At 57.5% G+C, this 24,680-nt stretch overlaps 1 protein-coding gene across 1 annotated transcript in view; it reads left to right on the forward strand.

Moving 5' to 3' along the window:
• Positions 1–23,853, forward strand: part of DSCAML1 (DS cell adhesion molecule like 1) — a 113,974-nt gene extending 90,121 nt beyond the window's left edge. Inside the window, 25 exon segments of the mRNA XM_055728570.1 lie at positions 787–1,065; positions 1,371–1,490; positions 1,631–1,807; positions 6,742–6,941; positions 7,609–7,705; positions 7,803–7,931; positions 8,359–8,526; positions 8,712–8,782; positions 9,698–9,938; positions 10,990–11,136; positions 11,219–11,374; positions 12,465–12,604; positions 14,131–14,284; positions 14,520–14,637; positions 14,741–14,904; positions 15,195–15,293; positions 17,321–17,509; positions 17,600–17,887; positions 17,977–18,132; positions 18,267–18,297; positions 18,611–18,729; positions 19,146–19,298; positions 19,526–19,720; positions 20,168–20,479; positions 22,973–23,853. Coding sequence (XP_055584545.1) covers positions 787–1,065; positions 1,371–1,490; positions 1,631–1,807; positions 6,742–6,941; positions 7,609–7,705; positions 7,803–7,931; positions 8,359–8,526; positions 8,712–8,782; positions 9,698–9,938; positions 10,990–11,136; positions 11,219–11,374; positions 12,465–12,604; positions 14,131–14,284; positions 14,520–14,637; positions 14,741–14,904; positions 15,195–15,293; positions 17,321–17,509; positions 17,600–17,887; positions 17,977–18,132; positions 18,267–18,297; positions 18,611–18,729; positions 19,146–19,298; positions 19,526–19,720; positions 20,168–20,479; positions 22,973–23,421 — 4,352 coding nt within the window. The 3' untranslated portion in view covers positions 23,422–23,853.
• Positions 23,854–24,680: the final 827 nt, after the last annotated feature.

The raw sequence follows: 24,680 nt of genomic DNA on the forward strand, positions 1-24,680 counted from the left end.
CTGCCTGCCCCTGCCCGCTGGCAGCACTGTGCAGCCCAGGGGGCGGCTTGCAGCCCCTGCTTGTCCGCTGCTCCGCAGAGCTGCCCAGCTGGGCAGGGGTGCAGAGACCTGGCACAGCCCCTTGCAATGTGCTGGGTGGGCATGGGGCGGAGATGGGAGCCCCGGGAGGTGCGTGGTGGTGCAAGGAGCTGCTCCCTGCGCCTGTACGGGAGGGCAGCTTATTTCTGCCGAAGGGACAATTGGCAGCCTGCTAATTTAATTATGAAGACTGCGGAAAGAGGATCTCATCTACCAGGTGCTGAGCCTTGTCAAGCTAATTGTCTCCCTCTCTCCGCTTTCTTCCCCCTCCCACATTGCCAGAGATGCTGCAGTTGCCTAATTAAGTTATCAGAAAGATAATGGCTGGTTCTGAATCCAGAGCCTTTAAGAAAAGCATCCATCTAATAATTGCTTTTCTGCAAGCAGATAAATGCTGAGGCGGAATTTCTGTTGGCACGTGTGTGAGAGGTGGCCGGGGCTTTCCCAGAGCAGGGCCCGCTCTGCTAGGAGTCAGTCTTGCTCTGTCCTGCTCTTAACGTGCTGGCCCTGTCAGCTGGGAGAAGCCTTCCTGCTGCTCTCTGCTCAGCAGCACCTTCCACTTCCCCCTGGCTGTGTTCCTGGTGGAAACAAAAGCCCGATTTAGTTTCTGGGCTGCCTCTCCCCCAAGCCCCACTGCAGTTCATCCCCACCGGAGAAAGGCTTTCCCTGGACGGGCTCTCCAGCGTGCTGTGCCTCTCCCCTCGACAGTCCCTCCGCTGATCCAGCCCTTTGAGTTCCCGCCAGCCTCCATCGGGCAGCTCCTCTACATCCCCTGCGTGGTCTCCTCTGGGGACATGCCTATCCACATCACCTGGAGGAAGGATGGGCACGTCATCCTCTCAGGCTCTGGAGTCACCATCGAGAGCAAGGAGTTCATGAGCTCCCTGCAGATCTCCAGTGTCTCCCTCAAGCACAACGGCAACTACACCTGCATCGCCAGCAACGATGCTGCCACGGTCAGCCGGGAGCGGCAGCTCATCGTGCGGGGTGAGTGCCACGGGGCCAACCCAGCCATGCCTGTGGTCCAGCCCCATCCCCGACACTGCTGCTGTTTTGGGCTTGGGAGGGTGGACAGTGAGGGAGGGATGGCATTGGAGGGAGCAGGGGTAAGTTACGAGGCTAGAGAGAGATAGCACTGTTTGCCGGTTGCAGGAGTGGTTCAGAAGCAGATGGGGAGGGTGAGGAGCAGGGCTGAGCCAGTGCACTCACGTGCTTGCTGGAAGGGAGCAGTTGCAAGGAGCGGCTGGGTATTTTCTTTTTATGGTGACCCTCTTTTCTCCCAAATTACTCAGTGCCTCCTCGTTTTGTGGTCCAACCCAACAACCAAGATGGCATTTACGGTAAAGCCGGGGTGCTGAATTGCTCCGTTGATGGGTACCCCCCTCCAAAAGTCATGTGGAAGCACGCAAAAGGTAGGGGTGAGACATGGCAACACGTGGGGTCCCTTATGTGAGTGGGGGAGAGTCCCCTCCTGGCTTGGCTGCTCCAGCACCGAGCCTCACAAGCGCTCCTCTGCCTTGGCTGAGCTCTGTCTCTCTGTGTCCCCTCCTAGGAAGTGGCAACCCCCAGCAGTACCACCCCATACCCCTCACGGGTCGCATCCAGATCCTGCCCAACAGCTCCCTGCTCATCCGCCACGTGCTGGAGGAGGACATCGGCTACTACCTCTGTCAGGCCAGCAACGGAGTGGGCACAGACATCAGCAAGTCCATGTTTCTCACTGTGAAGAGTAAGTAGCCAGGGCCCTGGCAAGGGGTTCTGCCTGCCAGTGGGGGTGGCTCTGGCTGCAGGGTGGGTGCTTGTCAGCAGAGCCTGGTCCAGTGCAGCCCCCTCCTCCATGCGAAGGGTTCCCACCATGCCAGCCTGGCTCTGCCTTCGGCCCCACACATCCCTCTGATCGATGCGCGGGGCACAGGGAGGGCATCGATCCCCCTCCTCCCGGGACCTGCTTCCCTCTTGCTATTAAACGCACTTGGTCTTTAATAAAACTGATCAATCAATCTACATCATACAGGAGGAAAGGAAATAGCTGGGCTACATTGACAGGGGTGGGCCGGAAAGTGTTGTTGGACACTGTGTTTGAACTGTGCTTATTATTGGATTCCTCTCTGGCTGCTATCAGCAGAATGCATAATTTCCACCTCCTCTTTATTTATTTTGATTGTTGCTGCTGTGAACATTCAAACCTCAAAAAGGAAGTGGTGGAGGGGGGACCAGCCCCATCACACTCATCCCTGTGGCAGCTCCAGCGTGTCTCCAGAGCGGGGCTGGGGTCATGGCTCAGCTCAGCAGGGCTAAACTCTGTCCTGCCCATGCCGGGGGGACGAGGCGGTGAGCACACTGGCTTCCTGCCTTGTGCTGAGGGTGATGGAGGTGTCGAGCAGAGCTGTGGGAACCACCACCCCCTGGTTTTCCCCAGGGCAGGGAGCGGCTGGGCAGAGGGGATGCGCGTCCCTCCCTGGGCACTGCCGTGTCCTGGCAAGGGTCTTGCACCTGGGGAATCGCCCAGGAAGAGACGAGGAGAAAGCAGCTCTGGCTCGGGCAGCCCCCTTGCTGCCTGCCCTCCCCAGCCAAGCGTTTTATTTTCTGGCATTGGCAGGCGTTTTTCTCGGGGCTTCACCCCTCCCCACCAGCCCCTGCTTTCCTGGCTTTCTGCTCCCCTCCCTGTCAGCTATTTAATTTATCGTGCCGACTGATGAATCAAAACGAGCGACTTCAAACAACGCACTTCAATAAGGTGCAGGTACAAAGTCGAGGCGATTAATCCCGAGTGAGCGTGCAGAAGTCTCGGAGCCTGAACTGTTGCCTTGTCCCTGCTATCTGCTGTAATTGCATCCCAGGACAGGTTGCTTGCTGACTTGAATAGCACATAACCTTATTATGCATGTGCTTTTACATTTCCTGGAGACCTCACAGCCTTTGAAAAGGTTTGGATGAATAGGTAGATGAAGTGCTGCAGCCAATTAAGCATTATATGGGGCTCTTTGTTTTGTTTCATTTTTTGATTTTTGTTTGTTTAGTGAAATGTCAGGCCAATTAAAGTGAGATCAGCGCCGGCTTTCCTTGAAAGTCAGGCCACTGAGGACAGAGTTAAATGAAAGTTAATCAGAGCCCAAACAAAGTGCACTGGTGGTCAGCAGGGGAGAGGGGAGCAGCCGTGGCAGCCAGCCCACATCTGCACATCCCCTTCCCCAATACCACAGCGATGGGCTCTGGGGGCAGCTGGGGAAGGCATCAGGCAAGCACCTGCAGTGCTGGCCGAGCGCCTGTGGGCCCACCAGTGCCAGAAGGAGCTGGCCATGGCTTTTGTCAAGGTGGTGAGCAAGAAAAGCCACCCAGCTTTGCTTGGATGTAACCCTTGGGGCCCCAGCTGTGCCCAGCACTTGCCTGCAGTGCAGCCTGTGGGGCTGGGGCTTTCCTGTCCCTGGGTGCCCACCCGCGCTGCTCCACTCAGCCCCCGGTACAGGCGCCTGTCTGGATGCCTCACCATGGTGGCGTGTCCTTCCCTGCTTCGGAAAGAAAGTCATTAGTTGTTAGTCGGATGGCTGGGTGCATCGCAGAGCAGAAGGCGGTGAATGCTGGAGGCCGGGAGCGAGCGCCCGGGGGGTGGCTCGCTGGGCTGAGCGCAGGTGAGGGGACCACCAGCGCGTGATGAATGCCATTTAGCACATGGCTGCACACCTCCCCGTGTGTCAGGAGCAGAGCGTGTGGGTTGGAGAGGGTCGTGTCCTCGGGGGGGGCTGTGGGCTCCTCTGCTCGGTCCTGCCCAGCACCATGACTGGGTGAGCCGGAGGTCCGGCCAGGGGGCTGGGAGAGGGGCAGCTGCCTGTGCGTCGTGGGCACAGCCGTGTTTGGAAGTTCGCTGCCGTACAGCAAGAGCATAACTGATTGCTTCCATGCAATTTGAATTAATCTCATGCTTCAGGTGAAACTCAGCTAATCAGTGTAGAAAGGAAGCTGAAATGGGTGCAATCAAATTAGCATCACAGAGCTGGCTCCAAACAAGAAAGAGGGGGGCGAGGGAGGCAGGCACAGCCCTTGTCACCCTTGTCACCGTTCTCATTCAGTTGTCACCAGCGGGCTGTGAAGCGGCTTGTGCCCCAGCCTGGCGCGGGATGGCAGAGCGTGCCGGGGGGCTGTCGGCTCCCTTTGTAGCTAGTCTTATCTCTGCCCACCAAGCGGGACGAGCCTCTTGTCGAGGCCTTGTTAACAAGGCACGGGGGGGAGCGTGGCAGCAGTGCTGGCAGGGGCGGCTGTGCGGGCTGGGCACAGGGAGGATGGGTGGGCGCAGGAGGCATTGCAGGCAAGCTGTCCTCGAGGGAAGCCTGTCCACACAGCAGCGCTGAGCCGGGGCTCTGGCAGGCAGGTGCCAGCCTTACTGATGTCCCTGTGCCTGGGGAGGGGGACGTGGACCACCCAGGAGCAGCCCCCAGCATCCCTCGGAGGGTCCTGTGGCCAGTCCTGAGTGATGCTGTCCCTCTGCAAGTGGCACAGATGTTCCAGGGCAAGCATCGGGTACCACGTCAAGAGGCCTGTGCACCCCAGACTGTGCTGCCTGCGCAGCTGGCTGAGGTTTTCTTCTGGTTTGGTTTGCTGCTTCCCCCACTCTGGACTGCATGCCACTCTCCTGGGACCCTGGCAATTGAGAGAAGTTGATATGTTTACATCCAAGGAGCTGCTTTTAATCAAACATCAATAAGTGCATTTCAGCGAAGCAGAGCCTGAAACGGAGCTCCTCTCCCAGGGCCGCCAGTTGCCAAGAAGAGGGCTGATGCTTCCACAGCTGCCTCAGCTCTGTGGGGCTGTCCTGCCCCTGCAGCACCTGTGTCCACACACCCCCCTGCACCGCACCACCCTCCAGCCTGGGCTAAATGAAGGCTGAATGCAGGGAAGCAGCCTCCTGTGCCCCCGCCTGCTTCTCAATGGCTTCCTTGGGGCAGGAACTGGGGACAGCAGGCAGGAGCCCGGCAAGGGCTGCTGTAGTGCCAAAACTGAGTGCCGAGACGCTGTCCTAGCTGTGAGTGCCCTTATTCTGTGGTCTGTGTGCTCAGAGCCAGAGCAACGGTCGGTCCCATGTCTGGGATAGGTGCAAGAGCCCCCTGGCTGTTCTTGTGCTCTGCCTTCACCCCAGCGGGGTGCGGGACGCTGGGGCTCGGCCAGCCCTTCCCATGCCTGCCCCACTCCCCGGCGTAGCCCTGGCATCGGGCTGCAGGCTGGCAGAGGTGTTGGGGCTGGGGGAAGGTGGGGACTGGCTGAAGGTGGGATGGGGCAGAGCTAGGAGAAGTCTTGCTCTGTTTCTTGTAGCTCTGGTTTTCCCATGCCCTGGACTGCAGGTCTGGCAGCAATGCACCACGGGTCCGAGTGCTGCCCGGGCATCCCTGCTCTTTGCCATCCCCATGCCGGCTTGTGGGCTTCTCAGGACAGGAATGCCACAGGGTGCTGCCAGCGGGTGCCAGGACACTGCTTTGTCCCAGCCATGCAGGCACCTGCCCTGCACCCTGCAAATACGGGCGGCTCAGGAGGAAAGGTTTCCTTAGCTGTTAATTGAATTACATTGCCACAGAAAGCCGAGAAGTCGTAGCTCATTAGAGCCTCTTGTGTCCCATTATAACAGTGTGTGTTGCCTTTGCGGATTGTCATTATCATATATTACTGCGGGACTCAGCAGTGCTGTTTGTTTATGCATTACATTTTTTTTTGCTGCTTACCCAGGCTGCCCTCGCCCCCCCAGCCCGTTTTTCCTGCACGGTGCACGCCACGGCCAGCCCGGTGGCATCAGGGCAGCACGAGGGCTTGGCTCTTGGAGCAGTGATGCTGCCAGGGATGGAGCCGGCCAGGGCTCTTACAGCTATCGCTCGCAGCAAGGAGAAGTGCTTCGGCAGAAGCTGCTGCAGCGCACAGGGACGGGCAGGAGGAGAATGAACCTGGCACCGGCTGGCGTGTTGGCTTTCCCTGCAGCAGTGCTGCTGCCGGGCCAGTGGCCCAGGCGCCTGGACAGCTTCGTGCCAAGGCTGTGGGTGCTTACCAGCAGCGAGAGGGACTCACTGCGCTGTCCCAAGGGCCGTCCCGGACTGTGCTGCAGCCGCTGCTCGGGCAGCACCGTGATGCACCCATGCTGGATGCTGCAGCCCGGTCAGGCAGTCAGTGTGGCATGGGGACTCCCCACCATCCTCATTTGCCTATTGGGGTGGCTATGAAAAAAAACTATCTCTGGCATCTGCAATGCAAAGGCAGCCTTGCTGATATGAAATCGCACTCTATATTCTGCCCAGGTTTATACGAGTGAATTATGCAAATCTGTGATGGAAAACATTCTTCCTCTCATCCTCGGGAGTGTAAAACCTTAGTCAATAATTCATACCCGCACGTCTCAGACTGGAGGCTTTCTCTTCATTATAGTGTGTGCTTGGTTATTTGTCTTTCACGTTTTATTGTCTACCCCGGTGTAATGCTATGCATTATAAAATTTATCTGCTTCATTATTTTATGATCCTGAGCCGTATAATGCAGCGAGACGATTCTGCTTCAGGCTGCGTGGCCTCTTGGTGAGACCTGCATCCGCCGCCTCCCCGGTGGGATCCGCAGGCTGTGCCAGGGCCGGGCAGCCGTGGGTGGCACCCAGCCATCCCCTGGGCGCACCGGTGACCCCCTGCCTCCCCACAGTCCCGGCCATGATCACCTCCCACCCCAACACCACCATCGCCATCAAAGGGCAGACCAAGGAGCTGAACTGCACTGCTCGGGGTGAGCGGCCCATCATCATCCGCTGGGAGAAGGGTGACACTGTCATCGACCCCGACCGCAACATGCGCTATGCCATCACCACCAAGGACAATGGTGACGAGGTCATCTCCACCCTCAAGGTGAGGGGTAGGGGCCTTGCACTCACCCAGGCTGCCCGGTGTTCTGCTTGGGTGATGGAGGGTGGCACGGGGTTGCCCAGGGAGGGTGCTGGTGGTCCCCGGCGGGTGTTGCGGAGGCTGGTGCTGTGGCTGGGCTGCCAAGGTGGCAACAGAGAGAGCAGCAGGGAGGGATGCTAGACAACCCACTGGAGGGATCATGTCTCCAAACAGCAGCACCATGCACTGGGTGCGTCTACCCCGGCCTCAGTGCGCTGCAGTGCAGCCAGGAGAAGCACCTGGCCAGCGCCTGGACTTTTACAACCGCCGTAACAGTTAGTGTTGCCCTGGGCCCACGCGAGGAGCTGGGCTTCCGATTTTATTTACATCAATTAAAAACCAGCCACTGTCTGCTTGCTGTGACAAGACTTTGCATTAAGTCTCAGCTGCTTGTATGATGGGCTTTGGTGGTGAAGGTGTTCTGCAACACCAGGAATGTCTCAAAGAACAGATATTGTGTGCAGATCTGAGCCAGGGGACAGGGGGTTTGGAGGGTGACCTGCCTCCCCAGGCACAGCTCCTTCTGGGGCCGGTGCTGGGACCAGGCAGCGCTATGGGGGGAAGGCAGGGGCACAGTGCTCAGGGTAGCTCAGCCTGAACTGGCTCCTCTTCCTCCCTGAAATCTTTGTAGCTGAAACCAGCCGACCGTGGGGACTCAGTCTTCTTCTCCTGTCATGCCATCAACTCCTACGGCGAGGACAGAGGCTTGATCCAGCTCACTGTCCAAGGTACTTGTTCCCCAGGGTGCAAAGCCTTGCTGTCAAGGTCCTGCTCCCAGGGGAGCTTCTTTTCCTGTCATTTCTAACCTGCCCCTGTGTCCCCAAGAGCCCCCTGACCCACCGGAGCTGGAGATCCGTGAGGTGAAAGCCCGGAGCATGAATTTGAGATGGACACAGCGGTTTGATGGCAACAGCATCATCACCGGGTTCGATATCGAGTACAAGAACAAGTCGGGTAGGTGATGGCCGCTCTCCCCTACCCGTGATGCCGCAGCGGGGCTGGGGGCTGCGCTGCAGCTGCAGTGTCCTGGGGCTGGGCTGCATGGGCAGGTGCGGAGCTGCCCTGCCGCTGCCTCCAAGGGAATATTCTGCATCCTGGTTCCTTTGATGAAGAAAGGAGAGAGCGTCATTAATGAAATATGTTAATTTCTTTTGGATGGGAGCATTTGAAAGGGAATATTAAAAGAGATGACATCTGCAAAAAGCCAAACCCAGACTGCACAACAGCGAGGAGGGGGGAGGTGTCACGTCTGCGGGGGCTAAGGACAAAAGCCAGAGGTGCTTGGGGTCTTCTCCTGCCTGAGCATGGCCCCCTTGGTGCTGTGGACCCTGGGATGGGATTCAGATGCTGACCCTCCTGCTTCACTCTGCTGCTTTTCCAGATTCCTGGGATTTTAAGCAGTCTACGCGCAACATCTCCCCGACCATCAACCAGGCGAACATTGTGGACCTCCACCCGGCTTCTGTGTACAGCATCCGCATGTACTCCTTCAACAAGATCGGGCGCAGCGAGCCGAGCAAGGAGCTCACCATCAGCACGGAGGAAGCAGGTGCCGCTCCTGGCTCATGGCACGGGCGCTGGGGCCGGCGGCCAGGGGTGGCCACGGGCAGCACGGGGGCTGTAGCCTGGAGCGAAGCTGACTGTGGCAGAGTTCCCTTAAAGCTGAGTGTTTTCCTGAGGAAGTCCTTTCCCTGGTGCTTCTCAACATGCTCTTTTGGGTCCGTTTCTCTGCAGCTCCCGATGGGCCTCCGATGGATGTCACCTTGCAGCCGATGACGTCCCAGAGCATACAGGTCACTTGGAAGGTGAGTGGGGCCGGGGCGGTGCGTGACGTTCCCCTGGTCACAGGGGCTTGGGCAGCACCAAACGCCATTCCAAGCCTCTGCGGTGACAGCTTGTCCTGGGACCCAGCATTTCGTCAGTGGTACAAGGGCCAGGAAGAATTTCCCGGGTGAAATGGGAACCTGAAGGCTGGGCATGCAGCTCAGCTGCATTATGTGGGGTCCTTACTAATCATGTTTTATAACAAGCTCGTTATCTCATAGGATGTCCGTGGGGGGCCATGGGAGAGAGAGGATATATATGTAGAAACTGAGACACTGGGTTGCAAAGTGTTTGAGGAAAGATCAATAAAACTTAGAATCGGATTTATTTTTCCAAAGGTGCATAATGAAAAATAAAATTGATTATAAAGTTAGGACTTCGGAATGAACCGGTAAGTCAATAAATTTATGGTTCCAGCTTCCCCGCCCTCCCCTTAAGCACTGAAAAACAGATTAATGGAAAGTAAGATTCACTTGAAAGATAAGTCACTTTGTTTTAAGAGTATTTCAGTAAGATGGATCACCCTGGCTTTGTAACATAAATTTGCAATCAACCCTATTGATTTTTTAATGCTTCAGAGAAATATTGTTAAGATTGATCTCAACCTGGCCTTGCACATTTTTAAGGCTGTCAAACTTGGGGCTTTTCCCTCCTCCTGTTGAGCTGCTCCACTTAGGGAACGGTGCTGGCTGGGCATGTCCCCCTTTCTGGTAGCCTCCAAGGATCAGCTGGACTTCTTTTATCAATATTCTGCCATGTGCATGAACTTAAAAGCATTGAGAAAAGCCACTGGGGAGAGATGGTTGGGGCACGGGAGCCCTGTGAGCCTCCCGGGAGGTGCTTGCTGGGCAGTGTAGCCCTGCGTGACGCTGGGTCTTGCACCCCTCATTCCTCAGGCCCCAAAGAAGGAGCTGCAGAATGGGGTGATCCGTGGCTACCAGATCGGGTACCGGGAGAACAGCCCGGGCAGCAACGGGCAGTACAGCATTGTGGAGATGAAAGCCACGGGAGACAGCGAGGTCTACACACTGGACAACCTGAAGAAGTTTGCCCAGTATGGGGTGGTGGTGCAGGCGTTCAACCGTGCGGGGACGGGACCGTCGTCCAGCGAGATCAATGCCACCACACTGGAGGATGGTAAGGCTGTCCCCATCCCCAGGCCCCAGTGCCAGGTCCCACCTGGGGGACTCCCAACCCTTCCACCCTCAGTGCTCCCTGCCCCATTCTGAGCAGACGTCGGGCACTTGCTGCCCCCCCCCCCCAGCAGCGTTTTGCTCTTGGCTGAGTGGATGTGCGTGCATGCTCGCGGCTGCCCTGGGGAGGAGTTGTGAGCATGAGGATGCCAGGACACCCATGGCACCAGGTTTCTGTCGCAATTAGCCACCTGTCAAGGTGGATTTGGACATTGCCATAGTGCCGGGGGGTTTCCATCCAGGAGAGATCACTGGTTGCCTCAGTCATTTTAAAAACAATGAGAAAAAAGTTTTGCAGTGCATTTGCTCAGCAGTTTTTCATACTTAATTAAGGCTCTCGTTAGCCTGTCAAACCATGATCATTTCCTGGCTACATTAGCACTCCTCCTGGGGTATTCAAGGGCCCCTGTTTTAGCAATAGTGTCTTTTCCATAATTATATTACCTTCATTTTGTTCAAACGGACTATCTATATTAGTTTATTATACTCTGTCCCTAATTACATGGTGCTTATATTTTTGCACCTAAGTAATATGAAACAATAATCGTTTTCAAAGAGGATCGTTACAGTGATGTATTATCATTTAAATGCTCATAAAAATTAGAGTTACCTCTTACGGGGCAATGGGATCTAATTACCTCACATCCAGCCAGCTCTCCCGCTCTCCCCTTACTGGGAAGTGCAGCATGTCCCGGTGGCCTCCCTGTCCCCATCAGTATGGGCGTTGCACCTGCCTCAGGGGGTGCAGGAGGAACAAAACGGGGTGTCGGAGGCAGACCGCTGCATGTGCCCAGCCCCAGTGCCCTGTGCCAGGCAGGACCAGTTCCAGAGGCCTGAGCAGCAGGGGGAGAGGGGCAGCAGCATGGTGGGGTCCCATGCAGGTGCAGTCAGGGTGCTGACCCCTGGGACATGGCTCCTTCAGCCTTGCATCCGCCGGGCACGTGTCGCCTCTCCATCCTGCTGCTGATTGTTCTCTCCATCCATCCCCTCCTCAGTTCCCAGCCAACCCCCTGAGAATGTGCGGGCCATCTCCATCACGTCAGATGTGGCCGTCATCTCCTGGTCGGAGCCCCCACGCAGCACCCTCAATGGGGTGCTCAAGGGATACCGGGTCATCTTCTGGTCCCTCTACATGGACGGAGGCAAGTGCTGGTGGAGAGTGGGTGGCGCGAGGGACCCGGGTGGGTGACGGTGTGGAGTTGATGGGGCACCATCTCCCCACAGAGTGGGGCGAGATGCAGAACATCACGACCACACGGGAGCGAGTGGAGCTGCGGGGCATGGAGAAGTTCACAAACTACAGCGTGCAGGTGCTGGCGTACACCCAGGCAGGCGACGGCGTCCGCAGCAGTGTGCTCTACATCCAGACCAAGGAGGACAGTAAGTGGCACTGCCCAGGAGAGTAGGTGCATGTGGGCGCACTCTCTTCTTACCCTGGCTGATAAACCCTGGCAACGTGTGTTAATTAGAAGGAGATGGAGCACTGAGCAGTAGCTGTTAGCAATGAATAAATAAAGGTAGCTGTGCAGCCCCTGGAGCAGGCAATCATGGCCAGGCAGGACTTCTCCTTTCTTTTTATTTTTTCCCTGCTTGGTCTGCCAAACCTGAGGTCAGATCCCACGCCCGTGTGTGCCCAGAGTCGCACGTGGCGGGGAAGGGAGGAAGGCAGCCAGCGCTGCCCTGCTGCGGCTGCATGGTCCTCAGCTGCTGCTCTGGGGCAGGACCTGAGCCCACCTGCAGGCAGCCCCAGCCCGCTGGGGTCTTGCTGCTGTCACTTGGTGTTGCAACACGCTGCAGCTGGCTGACACTGGGAGACAGGAGCATTTGCTCATGCCACAGCGCGTTGTGTTGCTGCACTGGCAAGGGATGGGCTGGATTGGCTGGGGAGGTGCAGGGGACACCCCCCACCCCCCCCACCCCCCACCCCGTGTACAGCCATGGGCAGGGTATTTCCCTTTGTCTTTTTTTCCTTTTCCTTAAGTGTGGATATTTAAATATTTACACCCCTGCCTGCCCTACTTTAATGCTATTAAGTCAGTAGCAGAGCATCTCCTGGGCCGTGGGCTGGTGTTGCTGCCTGCCTGTCCCGGGAAGTGCCAGCTGCTGGGGTGGCAGGCGCAACCGGGCAGGGTAAGGCTGAGCCACTCTGGCAGATTAAGGAGATGGCCATTAAAAGCCAATCACAGTTTCCAAACCAGAGCCTTAGCTGCAATTAACCCTCTTGCCCCTGGCTTGGCAGGGAAAGGAGCCACCCGTGGAGAGGTGTCCCACCGGTGGCGGGGTGACCACTCACCAGCAGACCCGTCCCTGCCTCCATCTGCCCGATGCTGGTGGAGCAACACCGTTGCAGCTTCTCCCCAGCACGTGGGTGGCACACCAGTCCTGCAGCAGGGTGCTGCTGCCTCGCTGAGCTGGCCAGAGACCTCGGAGACCTCCCGGTGCCGGCTCTATCACACTCTCCCTCCTTCAGTTCCAGGTCCCCCAGCTGGCATCAAGGCTGTCCCGTCTTCTGCCAGCAGCGTGGTGGTGTCCTGGCTGCCTCCGGCCAAGCCCAACGGCATCATTCGGAAGTACACCATCTTCTGCTCCAGCCCCGGCTCAGGGCAGCCGGTACGGGATGGGGACAGGGCAAGGCTGGGGAATGGGCCGGGTGTGCCGGAGGAATGCTGTGCTGGCGAGCGGGAGCGGGAGGGAAGGTGGATGCCAGCTGGCAGCAGCAGCAAAGGTCCCCTGGGCCAGGTCTGTGCACTGCAGAGTTGCCAGGGCACCCATGGGCACCCTGCATGAGGGCATAGTCCCATCATCTATCTCTCCCCTTCCTCTGGCATCTGCCCTGCTCAGCGCTTGCTCCAGGAGGGAAATACGTCAGTAGCTGACCAAAAATGAAATAGAAATCAAACCTGGTCCCATCCCTCCTTCTTGAGGGAGAGGTTGATGGGAGGTCTGCAGACTAGTGCTTATCAAAAGCTCCTTCTCAAACTCATTTCACTATCTGAGCCTCTGGTTTCCAGGGCAACATAATCTTTTCATCAAAGCAACTGGTAAAACCGCTGGGATCCGATATTGTTTTCTTGGCATCTTGTCAAAACTGTCATTTGGGTAAAAAAAAAAAAAATTATGTATACTGTACAATATTCATATAGGTTTCTGCTTGTGGGGCACATTTACAGCTGTGGGGCTCTCAAGAGCGCGCATTTGAAGACTGTGAATGCGCAGATACTGGTGTGTAGTGGCGTGTTTGCACACATATATACCACATCCATCCCGTGCAGCAGGGATCGTTGAGCCCCTGCCCCCTCTGCGGTGCCAGCGTGGCAGGGCAGCCCTGGCAGGGTGGCCGGTGCCGTGCTCCCCACGGGGCATGCTTGGGGCTGGGTGGCTTTGGCCCCAGTGCAATGGAGACGGGTGCCCACACCTGCACCCAGCCTTGCTGCGAGCCAGCCCTCTCCCAGGGGCTGCCCGTGGGGCTGGGGGCAGTTGCTGCAGGCGATGGAGGATGTGAGCCCACGTGGGGTTTTGGGGACCACCTGGCTGCTTGCTGCAATAGCAGAGGGGTCTTGGCAGCCCGGCCAGGGTTTGCCTCCGTGCCTGGACCCGCTGCATCTCGGCGGGCGGCCGGGGAAGCGTCCTTTCCCGAGAACAAATCGTGCCGTCGCAGCCATCTGTTCCTTGGGCTCCGGCTCGGGCTCCCTGGAGAAATTACGACACCAGCCGGTTTACACCGGCATTGAGAAGCACCGAGCAGAGCTGAATCGCTGGGGAGAAAACCCACGGCACCTCGAGGAGGTGGTTGTGGGCCCTCAGAGAGCGAAGGGAGCTCCCCAGGGATGGCTCCTGGCGGAGGGCCAGGTGGGGTGACAGGGACCTGCGGACCTTCTTTGCCAGCTGGCCAGGGGTGGGAGTGAGGGCACAAGCCAGCTGGCCATGGGATGGTAGGGATGCTCTGGGATGGGGATGCCCAGGGACAGGCAGCTGGCCCAGAGGTGACTTTTCTTTGCTGACAGCTCAGGTGCTGCTCCAGCCTCTGTTTTGCCTGGGCTGGTGGCAGTGCTTCTGCTGCTGTGGTGCCCGAGCTGAGGGCAATGAGGGTGAGAGTCTCATGGAGGCTGCACCTTCTCCAATCTCACTCTCCACAGGCCCCCAGCGAGTATGAGACCAGCCCTGACCAGCTCTTCTACCGCATCGCCCACCTGAACCGCGGGCAGCAGTACATGCTGTGGGTGGCCGCCGTCACCTCCGCTGGCCGTGGCAACATCAGCGAGAAAGTCACCATCGAGCCTGCTGGGAAAGGTACGGCAGGGACCACCGGCTTGCGGCGGAACGCACACCCCGGCTGTGCTGTCCCCTCCCTAGGGTTGCTCTGGCTGCTCTGTATCAGCCCGCAGCAAGGGACAGCTGGGGTGACTTGTGCCTGAGGCAGAGGGGGGACAGCACGGACAGCCTCAGCTCTCCTTACACATCGGGGAGGGGGGGAGGTCCACACATGGGGCCTACCCGCTGGGCTGACCTCCTCCTTGCCCCCAAGCCCCTGCCAAGATCATCTCCTTTGGAGGCACCGTCACCACCCCATGGATGAAGGACGTGAGGCTGCCATGCAACTCAGTTGGGGAGCCAGTCCCTGCCATCAAGTGGACCAAGGACAGGTACTGAGGGGGGCTGCCAGCTGTGCTGCAGCCCGGACCAGTGCTGGCTGCATCGCCCTTGCGGTGTCACACACGGCTGATGTGCCCTCTCGTCTCCCGGCAGCGAGGACTCTGCCATCCCTGTGACCGTGGATGGCCATCGCCTGATCCAGGCCAATGGCACGCTGGTGCTGCGCTCGGTGAAAGCGGAGGACTCTGGCTACTACACCTGCACCGCCACCAACACCTGGGGCTTCGACACCATCATCGTCAACCTGCTGGTGCAAGGTGAGGGGCGCTGGCGGGAGGTGGCCTGTGCGCTCCTGTGTCTGTGTCTGGGAGCGTGTGCCCTGCATGGACACACTCCGTCTCGCAGACGGCGCGGCGAGCCTGCGCTCTTGCTTGTCCACTGCTCTCGGTGGGGCGAAGCACCCCAGGGTCTTTCCTGGGCAAGGGGCTCTTGCTGGCCCAGCGCTGCGCGGCAGGTCTTGTTGGTGTTTCCCCTTTTGGGGGCCGTAATTCAGGGCACTTTCAGCCGGTGCGTGTGAGATGCTCACGAGCTTTTCCCTCCTCCCTAGTGCCCCCAGACCAGCCCCGCTTGACCGTCTCCAAGACCTCAGCATCATCCATCACGCTAGCCTGGATCCCTGGGGACAACGGGGGCAGCTCCATCCGAGGTACGGCTGCTGAGAGCGATGGGGCTGGCACCAGCACCACAGCACCCATCTCCATCCCTGAACTGTGGGTGCCTCTGGTCCCAGCACTGGGGGACGAGGCTCATGGTGTGTGTCTGCGTGCACAGCATGCAGTGGTGTGCCTGAACGTTTGTCTCCGTGCCTCAGTTTCCCCCTCTCTGAAATACCTCAGAAATACTCCAGAGTAAAGCTGATGCCTCTGAGCTCGTAGGAGGGCTGCCAGTCCTAATGAAGGGGCTCATAAGGTGGTTTGGACAAGATGCAGGGATTGAAGTAGCTAACAAAGGACATGTCATTAATCGCTCAGGTGCTGGTGGCCAGGGCCAGCCCTGTGGCTGGTCCGTGTCTCCTGCATTGATGGACTCTGAACCTGACAGGGCAGGATTTTTCCCCCATCCCCCATCATCCCCCATCCCTGGCAGGCTGAGGGGCTTCAGGAGGGCTCCAGGAGCACCACTGCCTTCCAGAGCCTCCTTTCTGCTCTGATTCATCTCAGGAATTAGACATTGAAACAGCTGCACGCAGAGGGGGGAGTGGGGAGTGAGGAAGGAGACCTCGCTTACAATTAATTAAAAGCATGAAAGTAATTACAAGCAAATCTCCCCAGCCAGCAGCCTTTCACTCCAGCGGACTCTGTTGATAAATTTGGTTATAATTGGATTAGAAATATTAAAAACATGCTGCATGTACAAAATAAATAAATAACCGGTGGCAGGCACCAGGGTGCCAGGCTTCGTGGGCAGTGTGGGGGTGCCGGGGCTGGCTTCGACATGGCCAGGAAGGCATGTGCCTGTGGGAAGGTCCTGGCATCCCCATCCCCCTGCTGCAGGGAAGCTTTCACACCAGGCAGGTGCAAGAGGCATCCCCTCCCTCAGCCCTGCTCTGCCTGAGCTGGAGCTGGGTGCTCACAGAGCAGTGCCACGAGGACCATGTGTGCCTTTGCGTGGGTCCTTGGGCATCACCGCGCTGGCACCCGGCTGGCGTTGGCAAAGGGAGTGGTCCTGCACGCTCTGCCTTACGTGGCTCGTGGCTCACGTGCAAAGGCAGAAAGCCTGTTTTCTCTGTTGTTTTGATTTGAGAATTGCCAAATAACCTGCAAAAAAGAACCAAATCTATCAATGTGCCATGAAAGTTTGGGATTGTAGTCAAAAAGGTCAGGACAGGCAGAGCAGCAGAGATGTGCTGCCTTGGGGGGCACCGATGTACTCGGCAGCATATCGCTCGCCCAAAGCTCCGATTGTGTGCCTGCCCCTCCCCGGGAAACCCTGGTGAGCCGTCTTCAGGTGTCTTGTGACAGTGGTGTAACAGGTTTGATCATCTAGGACACGGTGTGCTTTGTAATATTCTTAATGAAGGGAGAAGAGGCGGCAGCATGCAATGACAGAAGCAACTTCCTAGCGGCTTCCCAAGGGAGCTAGTTAATTCTGGCTTTCCCTTTATAGCCTCGCACCAATCAATCACGTTTCGTGTTCCTGTGTGCAGCCGAGCGATGGGGGCCGTGCTGGTGGCACTGGAGGCAGGCGATGCGCAGACAGGGGAGCAGGTGGGGAGTGGGTCATGGGGGAGCACCCAGGGGGCTCTGGTAGAGCTCTCGGGAGGGGGCTAGCTGCTGGGGGTGCCTGTGCACCTCTTGCCTGGGCCTGTGTGGTAGGCAGAGCAAGCAGACGAGTCAACCTCTATTCAGGGAGTGTGGAGGGTCCAGAGGGCAGCAGCTCACCCCTGCTGATGGGTTTGTGCTAGCTAACCCACGTCAGCAGCGTGAGAGCAGAGGGCTGCCTTTCCATCACCGTCACATGTGTGCAGTCGGGCGAGAGTCGGTGTGTAACAGGTGCCCTGGCACTGCCAGGCTGCATCGGGCTTGGCCACGGGATGTCCCCAAGGGGGTGCAGGGTACTGGGCAGGCTCTGCGTGCCGGCAGTAACCACTTCTTCCGCCATGCCCGGCTGTTGCTTGCCACCCCCTGGCAGCCCACGTGCCCAGAGGTGACTGCCCTGTCCTTGCTCCCACAGGCTTCGTGCTCCAGTACTCAGTGGACAACAGTGAGGAGTGGAAGGACGTGTTCATCAGCTCTTCCGAGCGCTCCTTCAAGCTGGAGAGCCTCAAGTGCGGCACCTGGTACAAGGTGAAGCTGGCAGCCAAGAACAGTGTGGGGGCCGGCCGTATCAGTGAGATCATCGAAGCCAAGACCCACGGCAGAGGTGAGCCTGCCCCACAATGTCCCTGCCCTGCTGGGGGGCACTTGCGGTCCCCTCTGTACAGCAGCCCTCCTGATGGCTCCTCTCCCGCAGAGCCTTCCTTCAGCAAGGACCAGCACCTCTTCACCCACATCAACTCCACGCACGCCAGGCTCAACCTACAGGGCTGGAGCAGCGGGGGCTGCCCCATCACTGCCATCGTCCTGGAGTACCGGCCCAAGGGCAACTGGGTCTGGCAGAGCCTCCGCACCAACAGCTCCGGCGAGGTGTTCCTGACGGAGCTGCGCGAGGCCACGTGGTACGAGCTCCGCATGAAGGCTTGCAACAGTGCCGGCTGCGGCAACGAGACCATGCAGTTCGCCACGCTGGACTACGATGGCAGTGAGTGGGGGGACAAGGATGGGGCCACACCGCCGAAGTGGGGGGCTCCCGGCAGTGCTGACCACCCACGCACCCGTGCTCTGCCCTAGGCACCATCCCCCCTATCAAGTCTGCCCAAGGGGAGGGTGATGATGTGAAGAAGCTGTTCACCATCGCCTGCCCCGTCATCCTGGCCACGCTGGGAGTGGCCCTGCTCTTCATCATCCGCAAGAAGAGGAAGGAGAAGCGGCTGAAGAGACTTCGAGGTGAGATGGGGCTCAGAGGGCACAGCACACGGGACTGGACCACGGAGCTGTGCCTTTCCTGGAGCAGCTCATGACGCCCTAAAGAGCTCTCTCAAAAAAAAATTTTATTGTTGTTGTTTGTGTCTCTTGCACAGATGCCAAGAGCTTGGCTGAAATGCTGATCAGGTGGGTCTCTGAGCTGCGGGTGGTGGGCGGTGGGTGGGGAATGCTGGCTGGCGGGGGTGATCCTAGATGCTTTTAAGCTCAGGTTCAGCCCTGATGACTTGTCTCAGACCTGTGAAGGTTGTGTTGGCCACTGTAGCACGGCAGCCTGGTGCTTCTGCCTGCTGGAGGGTCCTGTCACCCACACTGGAGCTCACCTGGGGGACAGCTGAGCCCCGGGTGGGCTGGCTGGTGGCAAGCCCCAGCCCCTGCCAGGCTTGAGCCGCTGAGGCTCTCTCCGGTAATCGCCGGGTCTGCGTCCCCTCTTACCTCACAGCAAGAATAACCGCAGCTTTGACACGCCGGTGAAGGGTCCCCCGCAGGGCCCCCGACTGCACATAGACATCCCTCGGGTCCAGCTCCTCATCGAGGACAAGGAAGGCATCAAACAGCTGGGTAAGCACCGCGCCCTCCCCGCGGCGTGGAGCCCCAACCCTGGCCACGGCAGCACCTGCCCGGGGACGGGACATGGGCTGGCATCCTGCCTGGCCCCAAGAAGCCTGTGGTGTCCCCAGGATATCCCCTTCCTACCCCATGGCAAGGCAGGGCGGGTCCTGCTCCCCTTGCGCCATTGCTGGCTGTGCTGGCAGCACCCGCAGCAGTGTCCCTGGCCAGGCTCTGCCTCGCTGGGTGTTGCTGTTGCACCGTTGCCCTGCCTGCAGAACCGCCAGGCAAGTCCCCATCCACGTGTGCCCCTGTGCCCCGGTGGGGAAGCCCGGGGACCCTGCGGCAGCACTAAGCGTGGGCTACCTGGTGCCTGCAGCGAGCTCCTGGCTAGAGAAAGTGGTCTGAGCTGCAGGTTCTTCCTGCAGGGGATGACAAAGCCACGATCCCGGTGACCGACACGGAGTTCAGTCAGGCAGTGAACCCCCAGAGCTTTTGCACAGGCGTCTCACTGCATCACCCGGCGCTGATCCAGAACACGGGGCCCCTCATCGACATGTCGGACATCCGCCCCGGCACCAGTGAGTGGCTGCGCATGTGGGGCTGGGGTGGTTTGCTGGGATCAGCGCAGGGGCACCACGGCTGGTCCCCACGTGTTCCCTGCTGGAGGGGTGCTTCTGTCCCCCCACACGTAAAAGCAGCAGTTGGTAAGGGCAGGAGGAGCAGGCAGCACTCCAGGGAGGTGGGACAGCATCCTGCCCTGTTTCTGGAGTGACTTGCTGTGACTCTTGTCACCTTTGTGCCTTAGACCCCGTGTCAAGAAAGACTGTGAAGTCTGCACATGGCACCCGCAACCGGTACTCCAGCCAGTGGACCCTCACCAAGTGCCAGGCGTCCACCCCTGCACGGACCCTCACCTCTGACTGGAGGACAGTGGGCTCCCAGCACGGCATCACTGTCACCGAGAGCGACAGCTACAGTGCCAGCCTCTCTCAGGACACGGGTACGCCGCGGCTTGGGGAGGCAGCAGGGAATTTACCGTTAGTTCAAGGGACAGTGGAACCGTGACTTTCCCTGCAAGAGCCACTTGCTGTTGGCTAAAAGCAGCGGTGCCGAGATGTGTGCTCCGATTTGTAGTGTTTGATGATGTTGTACTAATGACACAGTTGCAGGTAACGGGCCCTTGGCTCTTGTGCCGGGTCTCGTGCTCTCTCCGAGTTGGGGGTGGGTGGGGGTGGCCCCTGCCCCGTGCTCCTGGCTCTGCTGGGAGTTTCTGAGCTCCGGGTTACTGGATGTGGCCGCTCTGGTGTGCGCTGGGAGCATGTGCCTGCAGGGCTCTGTGGTGGCTCCTCAGTGGGGACAGCCTGGGCGTTCCTATGGTGACAGTGATGTGGAAAACGGCATTCCCAGGGAAAATTCCCAGCTATGTGATTCATCCTTTTCTCCGCAGACAAGGGGCGGAACAGCATGGTGTCGACAGAGAGTGCCTCGTCTACCTACGAGGAGCTGGCACGTGCCTACGAGCACGCGAAGCTGGAGGAGCAGCTGCAGCACGCCAAGTTCGAGATCACCGAGTGCTTCATCTCCGACAGCTCCTCTGACCAGATGACCACGGGCACCACCGACAACGCCGACAGCATGACCTCCATGAGCACCCCCTCAGAGCCTGGCATCTGTCGCTTCACAGCCTCCCCCCCCAAACCCCAGGACAGCGAGCGGGGCAAGAGCGTGGCCGTGCCCATCCCGCACCGGGCCAGCAAGAGTACGTACGCCCGCGCTTTGGCTGTAGCTGTAGCTGTACGCTGCTGCTGCTGCTGCTGCTTTATTTTTGTTTTTTTCTCTCTTGGTACCTTTAATGAGAGAAGGGAGGAGAGGAGCGGGGAGAAGCAGCTCTCTCCAGCGCTTTGGAGGGGGAGCTCCCCGTGCTGTGGGTCCCCCCGGCATGGGTGCAGGGTGCCCCGGGGTTGGGTGACAGCCAGAGGTGGTGCGGGGAGCCCCACCAGCACACGCTGGGGTTGGGAAAAGATCCCCACAGAACCAAATGAAAACCAAACAGCGCCAGGGTTTTTCTCCTCATGTCTCTTCACCGTTTTTTTCTTCTCTTCACATTTTTCTTCTCACTTCTCTTCACACTGCTTGTTGCTCTTCCTCTCCTGACCGGTTCCCCCCGGCTCCCCTCCATTCGCAACAGTTCCCCCCTGACTCACCCCAGTTCCCCACCATTCGCCTCCATCCCCCTCCTGGTTCCCCTTGGTTCCCCTCCATTTGCCCCAGTTCCTCTCCGTTCGCCCCGGTTCCCCTCCATTCCCCCCAGTTCGCACCAGTTTGCCTCCATTCCCCCTGGTTCTCCCCGGTTCCCCTCAGTTTGCCCTGGTTCCCCTCCGTTCACCCCAGTTCTCCTCCATTCACCCCAGTTCACGCCAGTTCCACCCTGTTCACCTCCATTCCCCCTGGTTCTCCCCGGTTCACTCCCATTCCCACTGGTTCACCCCAGTTCTGCTCCATTCGCCTCCGTTCCCCCTGGTTCACCCCAGTTCCCCACCATTCACCTCCATTCCCCCCCTGCTTCACTTCCATTCGCCTCCGTTCGCCCCCGTTCCTCCTGGTTTGCCTCCATTCCTGCTGCTTCCCCCCAGTTTGCCACCCTTCGCCCTGGTTCGCCTCTGTTCGCCCCAGTTCATCCCTGTTCCCCACAGTTCACCCTGGTTCCCCTCCCGGTTCACCTCCGTTCCCCCTTGTTCGCCTCCGTTCCCCCCCGGTTCCCCCTGGTTCGCCCCTCTTTGCCTCCATTCGCCCTGGTTCCCTGCCATTCGCCTTCATTACCCCCCTGGTTCCTCCCTGGTTTGCCTCTGTTCCCCCCCCCAGTTCGCCTCCATTCCTGCTGGTTCCCCCCGGTTCGCCTCCGTTCACCCCCATTCACCTCTGTTCACCCCTGTTTGCCCCCATTTGCCTTCGTTCTCCTCCCGGTTCCCCTCTGTCCCGCCCCCCCTGGCTTCTTCTCTTCATTGTTCTTTTCTTTTCTTCAGTTTTCTCAGCTTATCTTCATATTACTTTGTGCCTTTTCACCTCTCCTCACATTTCTTTTCTGCACTTTTCCCCTCTCCTTTCCTCCCATTTAGCTTCCTGCCATTTTTTCCCCATTTAATTTTTTTTCTTACTATTTGCATTTCTCCCCCCCTCCCTTCCCCTCCCTGCGCAAGGCTGCGGTGTCCTGTCACGGGAGGCAGGGGAAGGAGTGCTCACGCCACAGGCAGTGCCTACGACCACTCAGGACCCGACTCTCAGCACCATTCAGTACCCTACACACATTATATCTAGAGATGCAATATATTATGCAGTGTAGCTAATACTCCTTTGAGAAGTATTATGAAAAAATAATACGTATACTGGATATGCATATCTTATTTTAACTATAAATTCTGTAATACGTATATTTAAAATGGATTTTCTATATATTAGTTTACATAATTTGTATACTCAGTATCACATATTTGCACTAAAAGATTGCATTATACTGTAGGAGACGCTATAATGCTATTTAAAAAAGACAGCATAATGCATTAGTGTAGTAATTTTTGTGTTACAGAACATATACAATTAAAAGCAATAGTGTTATATATGTTTTCCAATAAACTACATGTTTATACTTTTATGATATAATACATAACGCCAACATAAGACAATATAATGCAGTCTTATATATACATATATCCTTAAATTAAGATACACAACACAACATAGCATAATCTATTATTGTAGCACACTATAGTATAAAACACTGATGTGTACTGTATGTCAAATATTATACTGTGCTGGTGTAAACAGCCTGTTATACCATAATAGATGTTTTGAATGCAGTAGAAATACTTACACAAAATACATTACAGAAGAGAATGTGGTTGATATATACCACCATAGATACTACTGGTTTCTATCACACGCTAATGTTCTCAGATATAACACAATATAGCCTGCATACATAATACATATTGCACAGTGTTATTTATTACAGATGACATTATATGTAAAAGAATGAATGTTTTTAGAGTGTTGTACGGTATCGTTTTATTGCAGATACATTTAGCATTACACCCACATAACGTGTCCTGTCGAGTGTTACGGAAACACTGAATGTTGCGTTTTGCCGTGCTCTATACATTGCCTTGCTCAGAGCGTGCCGAGTTGCGGGCTGGTTGTATTGCATGTCCTATATACGATGCCCCAGCGCCTCACCCTGCTCTGCTTCCCTTTGCAGGTGACTACTGCAACCTGCCGCTCTATGTCAAGTCGGAAGCCTTCTTCCGCAAGCCCGACACCCACGAGCCCTGCCCCGTGGTGCCGCCGCGGGAAGCCTCCATCCGAAACCTCGCCCGGGCGTACCACGCGCAAGCCCGGCACATGACGCTGGAGCCCGGCAGCAAGCCCCTGGGCCTGCCTCCCCCCGCCTCCGCCGCAACCACCTTACCTCAACGGACTCTCCCCATGCCCGGCGCGACGAGCACCGCCGCTGCACCCGCCACCAGCGCCGCCCCGGCACCCCCCGCCACCGAGCCCGCTGCTGCTGCCACCGCCGAGGTGCGGGTGCCCACACACTCCAAAGTGGGGGGCTCCAGGGACTCACTCCTAGAAATGAGCACATCAGGTGTAGGCAGGTCTCAAAAACAGGGTGCTGGAGCCTACTCCAAGTCCTACACGCTGGTGTAGGGCGGCAAGCGGAGAGACCACCCGCGACGGACACTGCTCGTTTCCCTGCACCATTTATATTTAATTAACAAACTTGTACATAATGAACTCTTTTGTATAAATGAAGCTATTTTCTTCTTCTCCGAACAGAAAAAGAAACCAGGGCACAAAGAATTTGATGTTACAGATTTAAAAATATAATATATATGTAAACATATATATATATATATTTCACATCATTTTGAAAGGGGCACAAGGAAAGACTCAGCGACTTTTGTTTTTTTTCCCTGATCTTGTCGGTGGTTTTAAAAAGGAACGTCTCAAAAGACATTGCATGCTATTTTACTGTTCTGAAAACAGCAGGAGTTGCTTCAATTTGCAAATGCTTATGTGTTAATACCTTTTTCTATGAAAAAAAACCCAGCGCTGTGTGCAATAAAGGTTATGTTTATATGTGGGCGTTTGTTAAGTGAGCAGGGCAGTAGCTGGGCCAGGATGTCACAGGAGGATGGAGAGGGACAGCCCAGACACATCCAGGCAGTCAAACACATGCTGCCGAAGCCCAGGGGCACGCGGTGCCGAGCCGTGCCCGCTTTCCCGCCGAGCTGTGCCAACCGGCAGAGCCCCGGGACAGGAGGAGGGGAAGGGATGGGAGCAGGGTCCTGGGATGGGTACCACTGAGCAGGATGCCCCAGCAACTGCTGGGCTGTGCCACAGCACCCACGCCCCAGGTAAGTGGTACTTATTCCCACCGTGCCAAAGTGCTGGAAAGTGCTGGCTAGCTGCAGCTCAGGATGAGCCACTGTGCAGGACAGTCACCAGAGGGGTGACCGGCTGCACAGACCCGGCACGGCGTGGCATTGCTCCAGGAGCGCAGGGGAAGGGCAGTGCAGCTCCAGGATCGTGCGTGAATCCCGCAACGCACAGCGACTGGCTCGCAGGAAGGCTCTTGCTCCCCAGCGCAGCGCAGCACTGCACTGCGCTGCACGGGCGCAGGAGGTGAAGCACAGCACCGCTGTCCTCAGTCACAGCTGAGCACGATGAGTGGCGGTGCAGCAGCAAAGCACAGCACAGCAAAGCCCAGTGAATCCAGCACATGAATCATGGCGTCGCTGCCTCCCATCGTGGTGAATCATGACACAGGACAGCACAACAGTGCACAGCTCCCACAGGACAGCGCCGCGCAGCTCCACCACATCACAGCACAATGTGGTAAAGCCCAGGGAAGCAGGGCATGGCTCCCCACCTTGCTTTGTTCTTACTTTCCTCTTGGCTTTTAC

Source organism: Falco cherrug, chromosome 17 (genome assembly GCF_023634085.1).
Source record: "Falco cherrug isolate bFalChe1 chromosome 17, bFalChe1.pri, whole genome shotgun sequence".
Lineage (NCBI taxonomy): Eukaryota > Metazoa > Chordata > Aves > Falconiformes > Falconidae > Falco > Falco cherrug.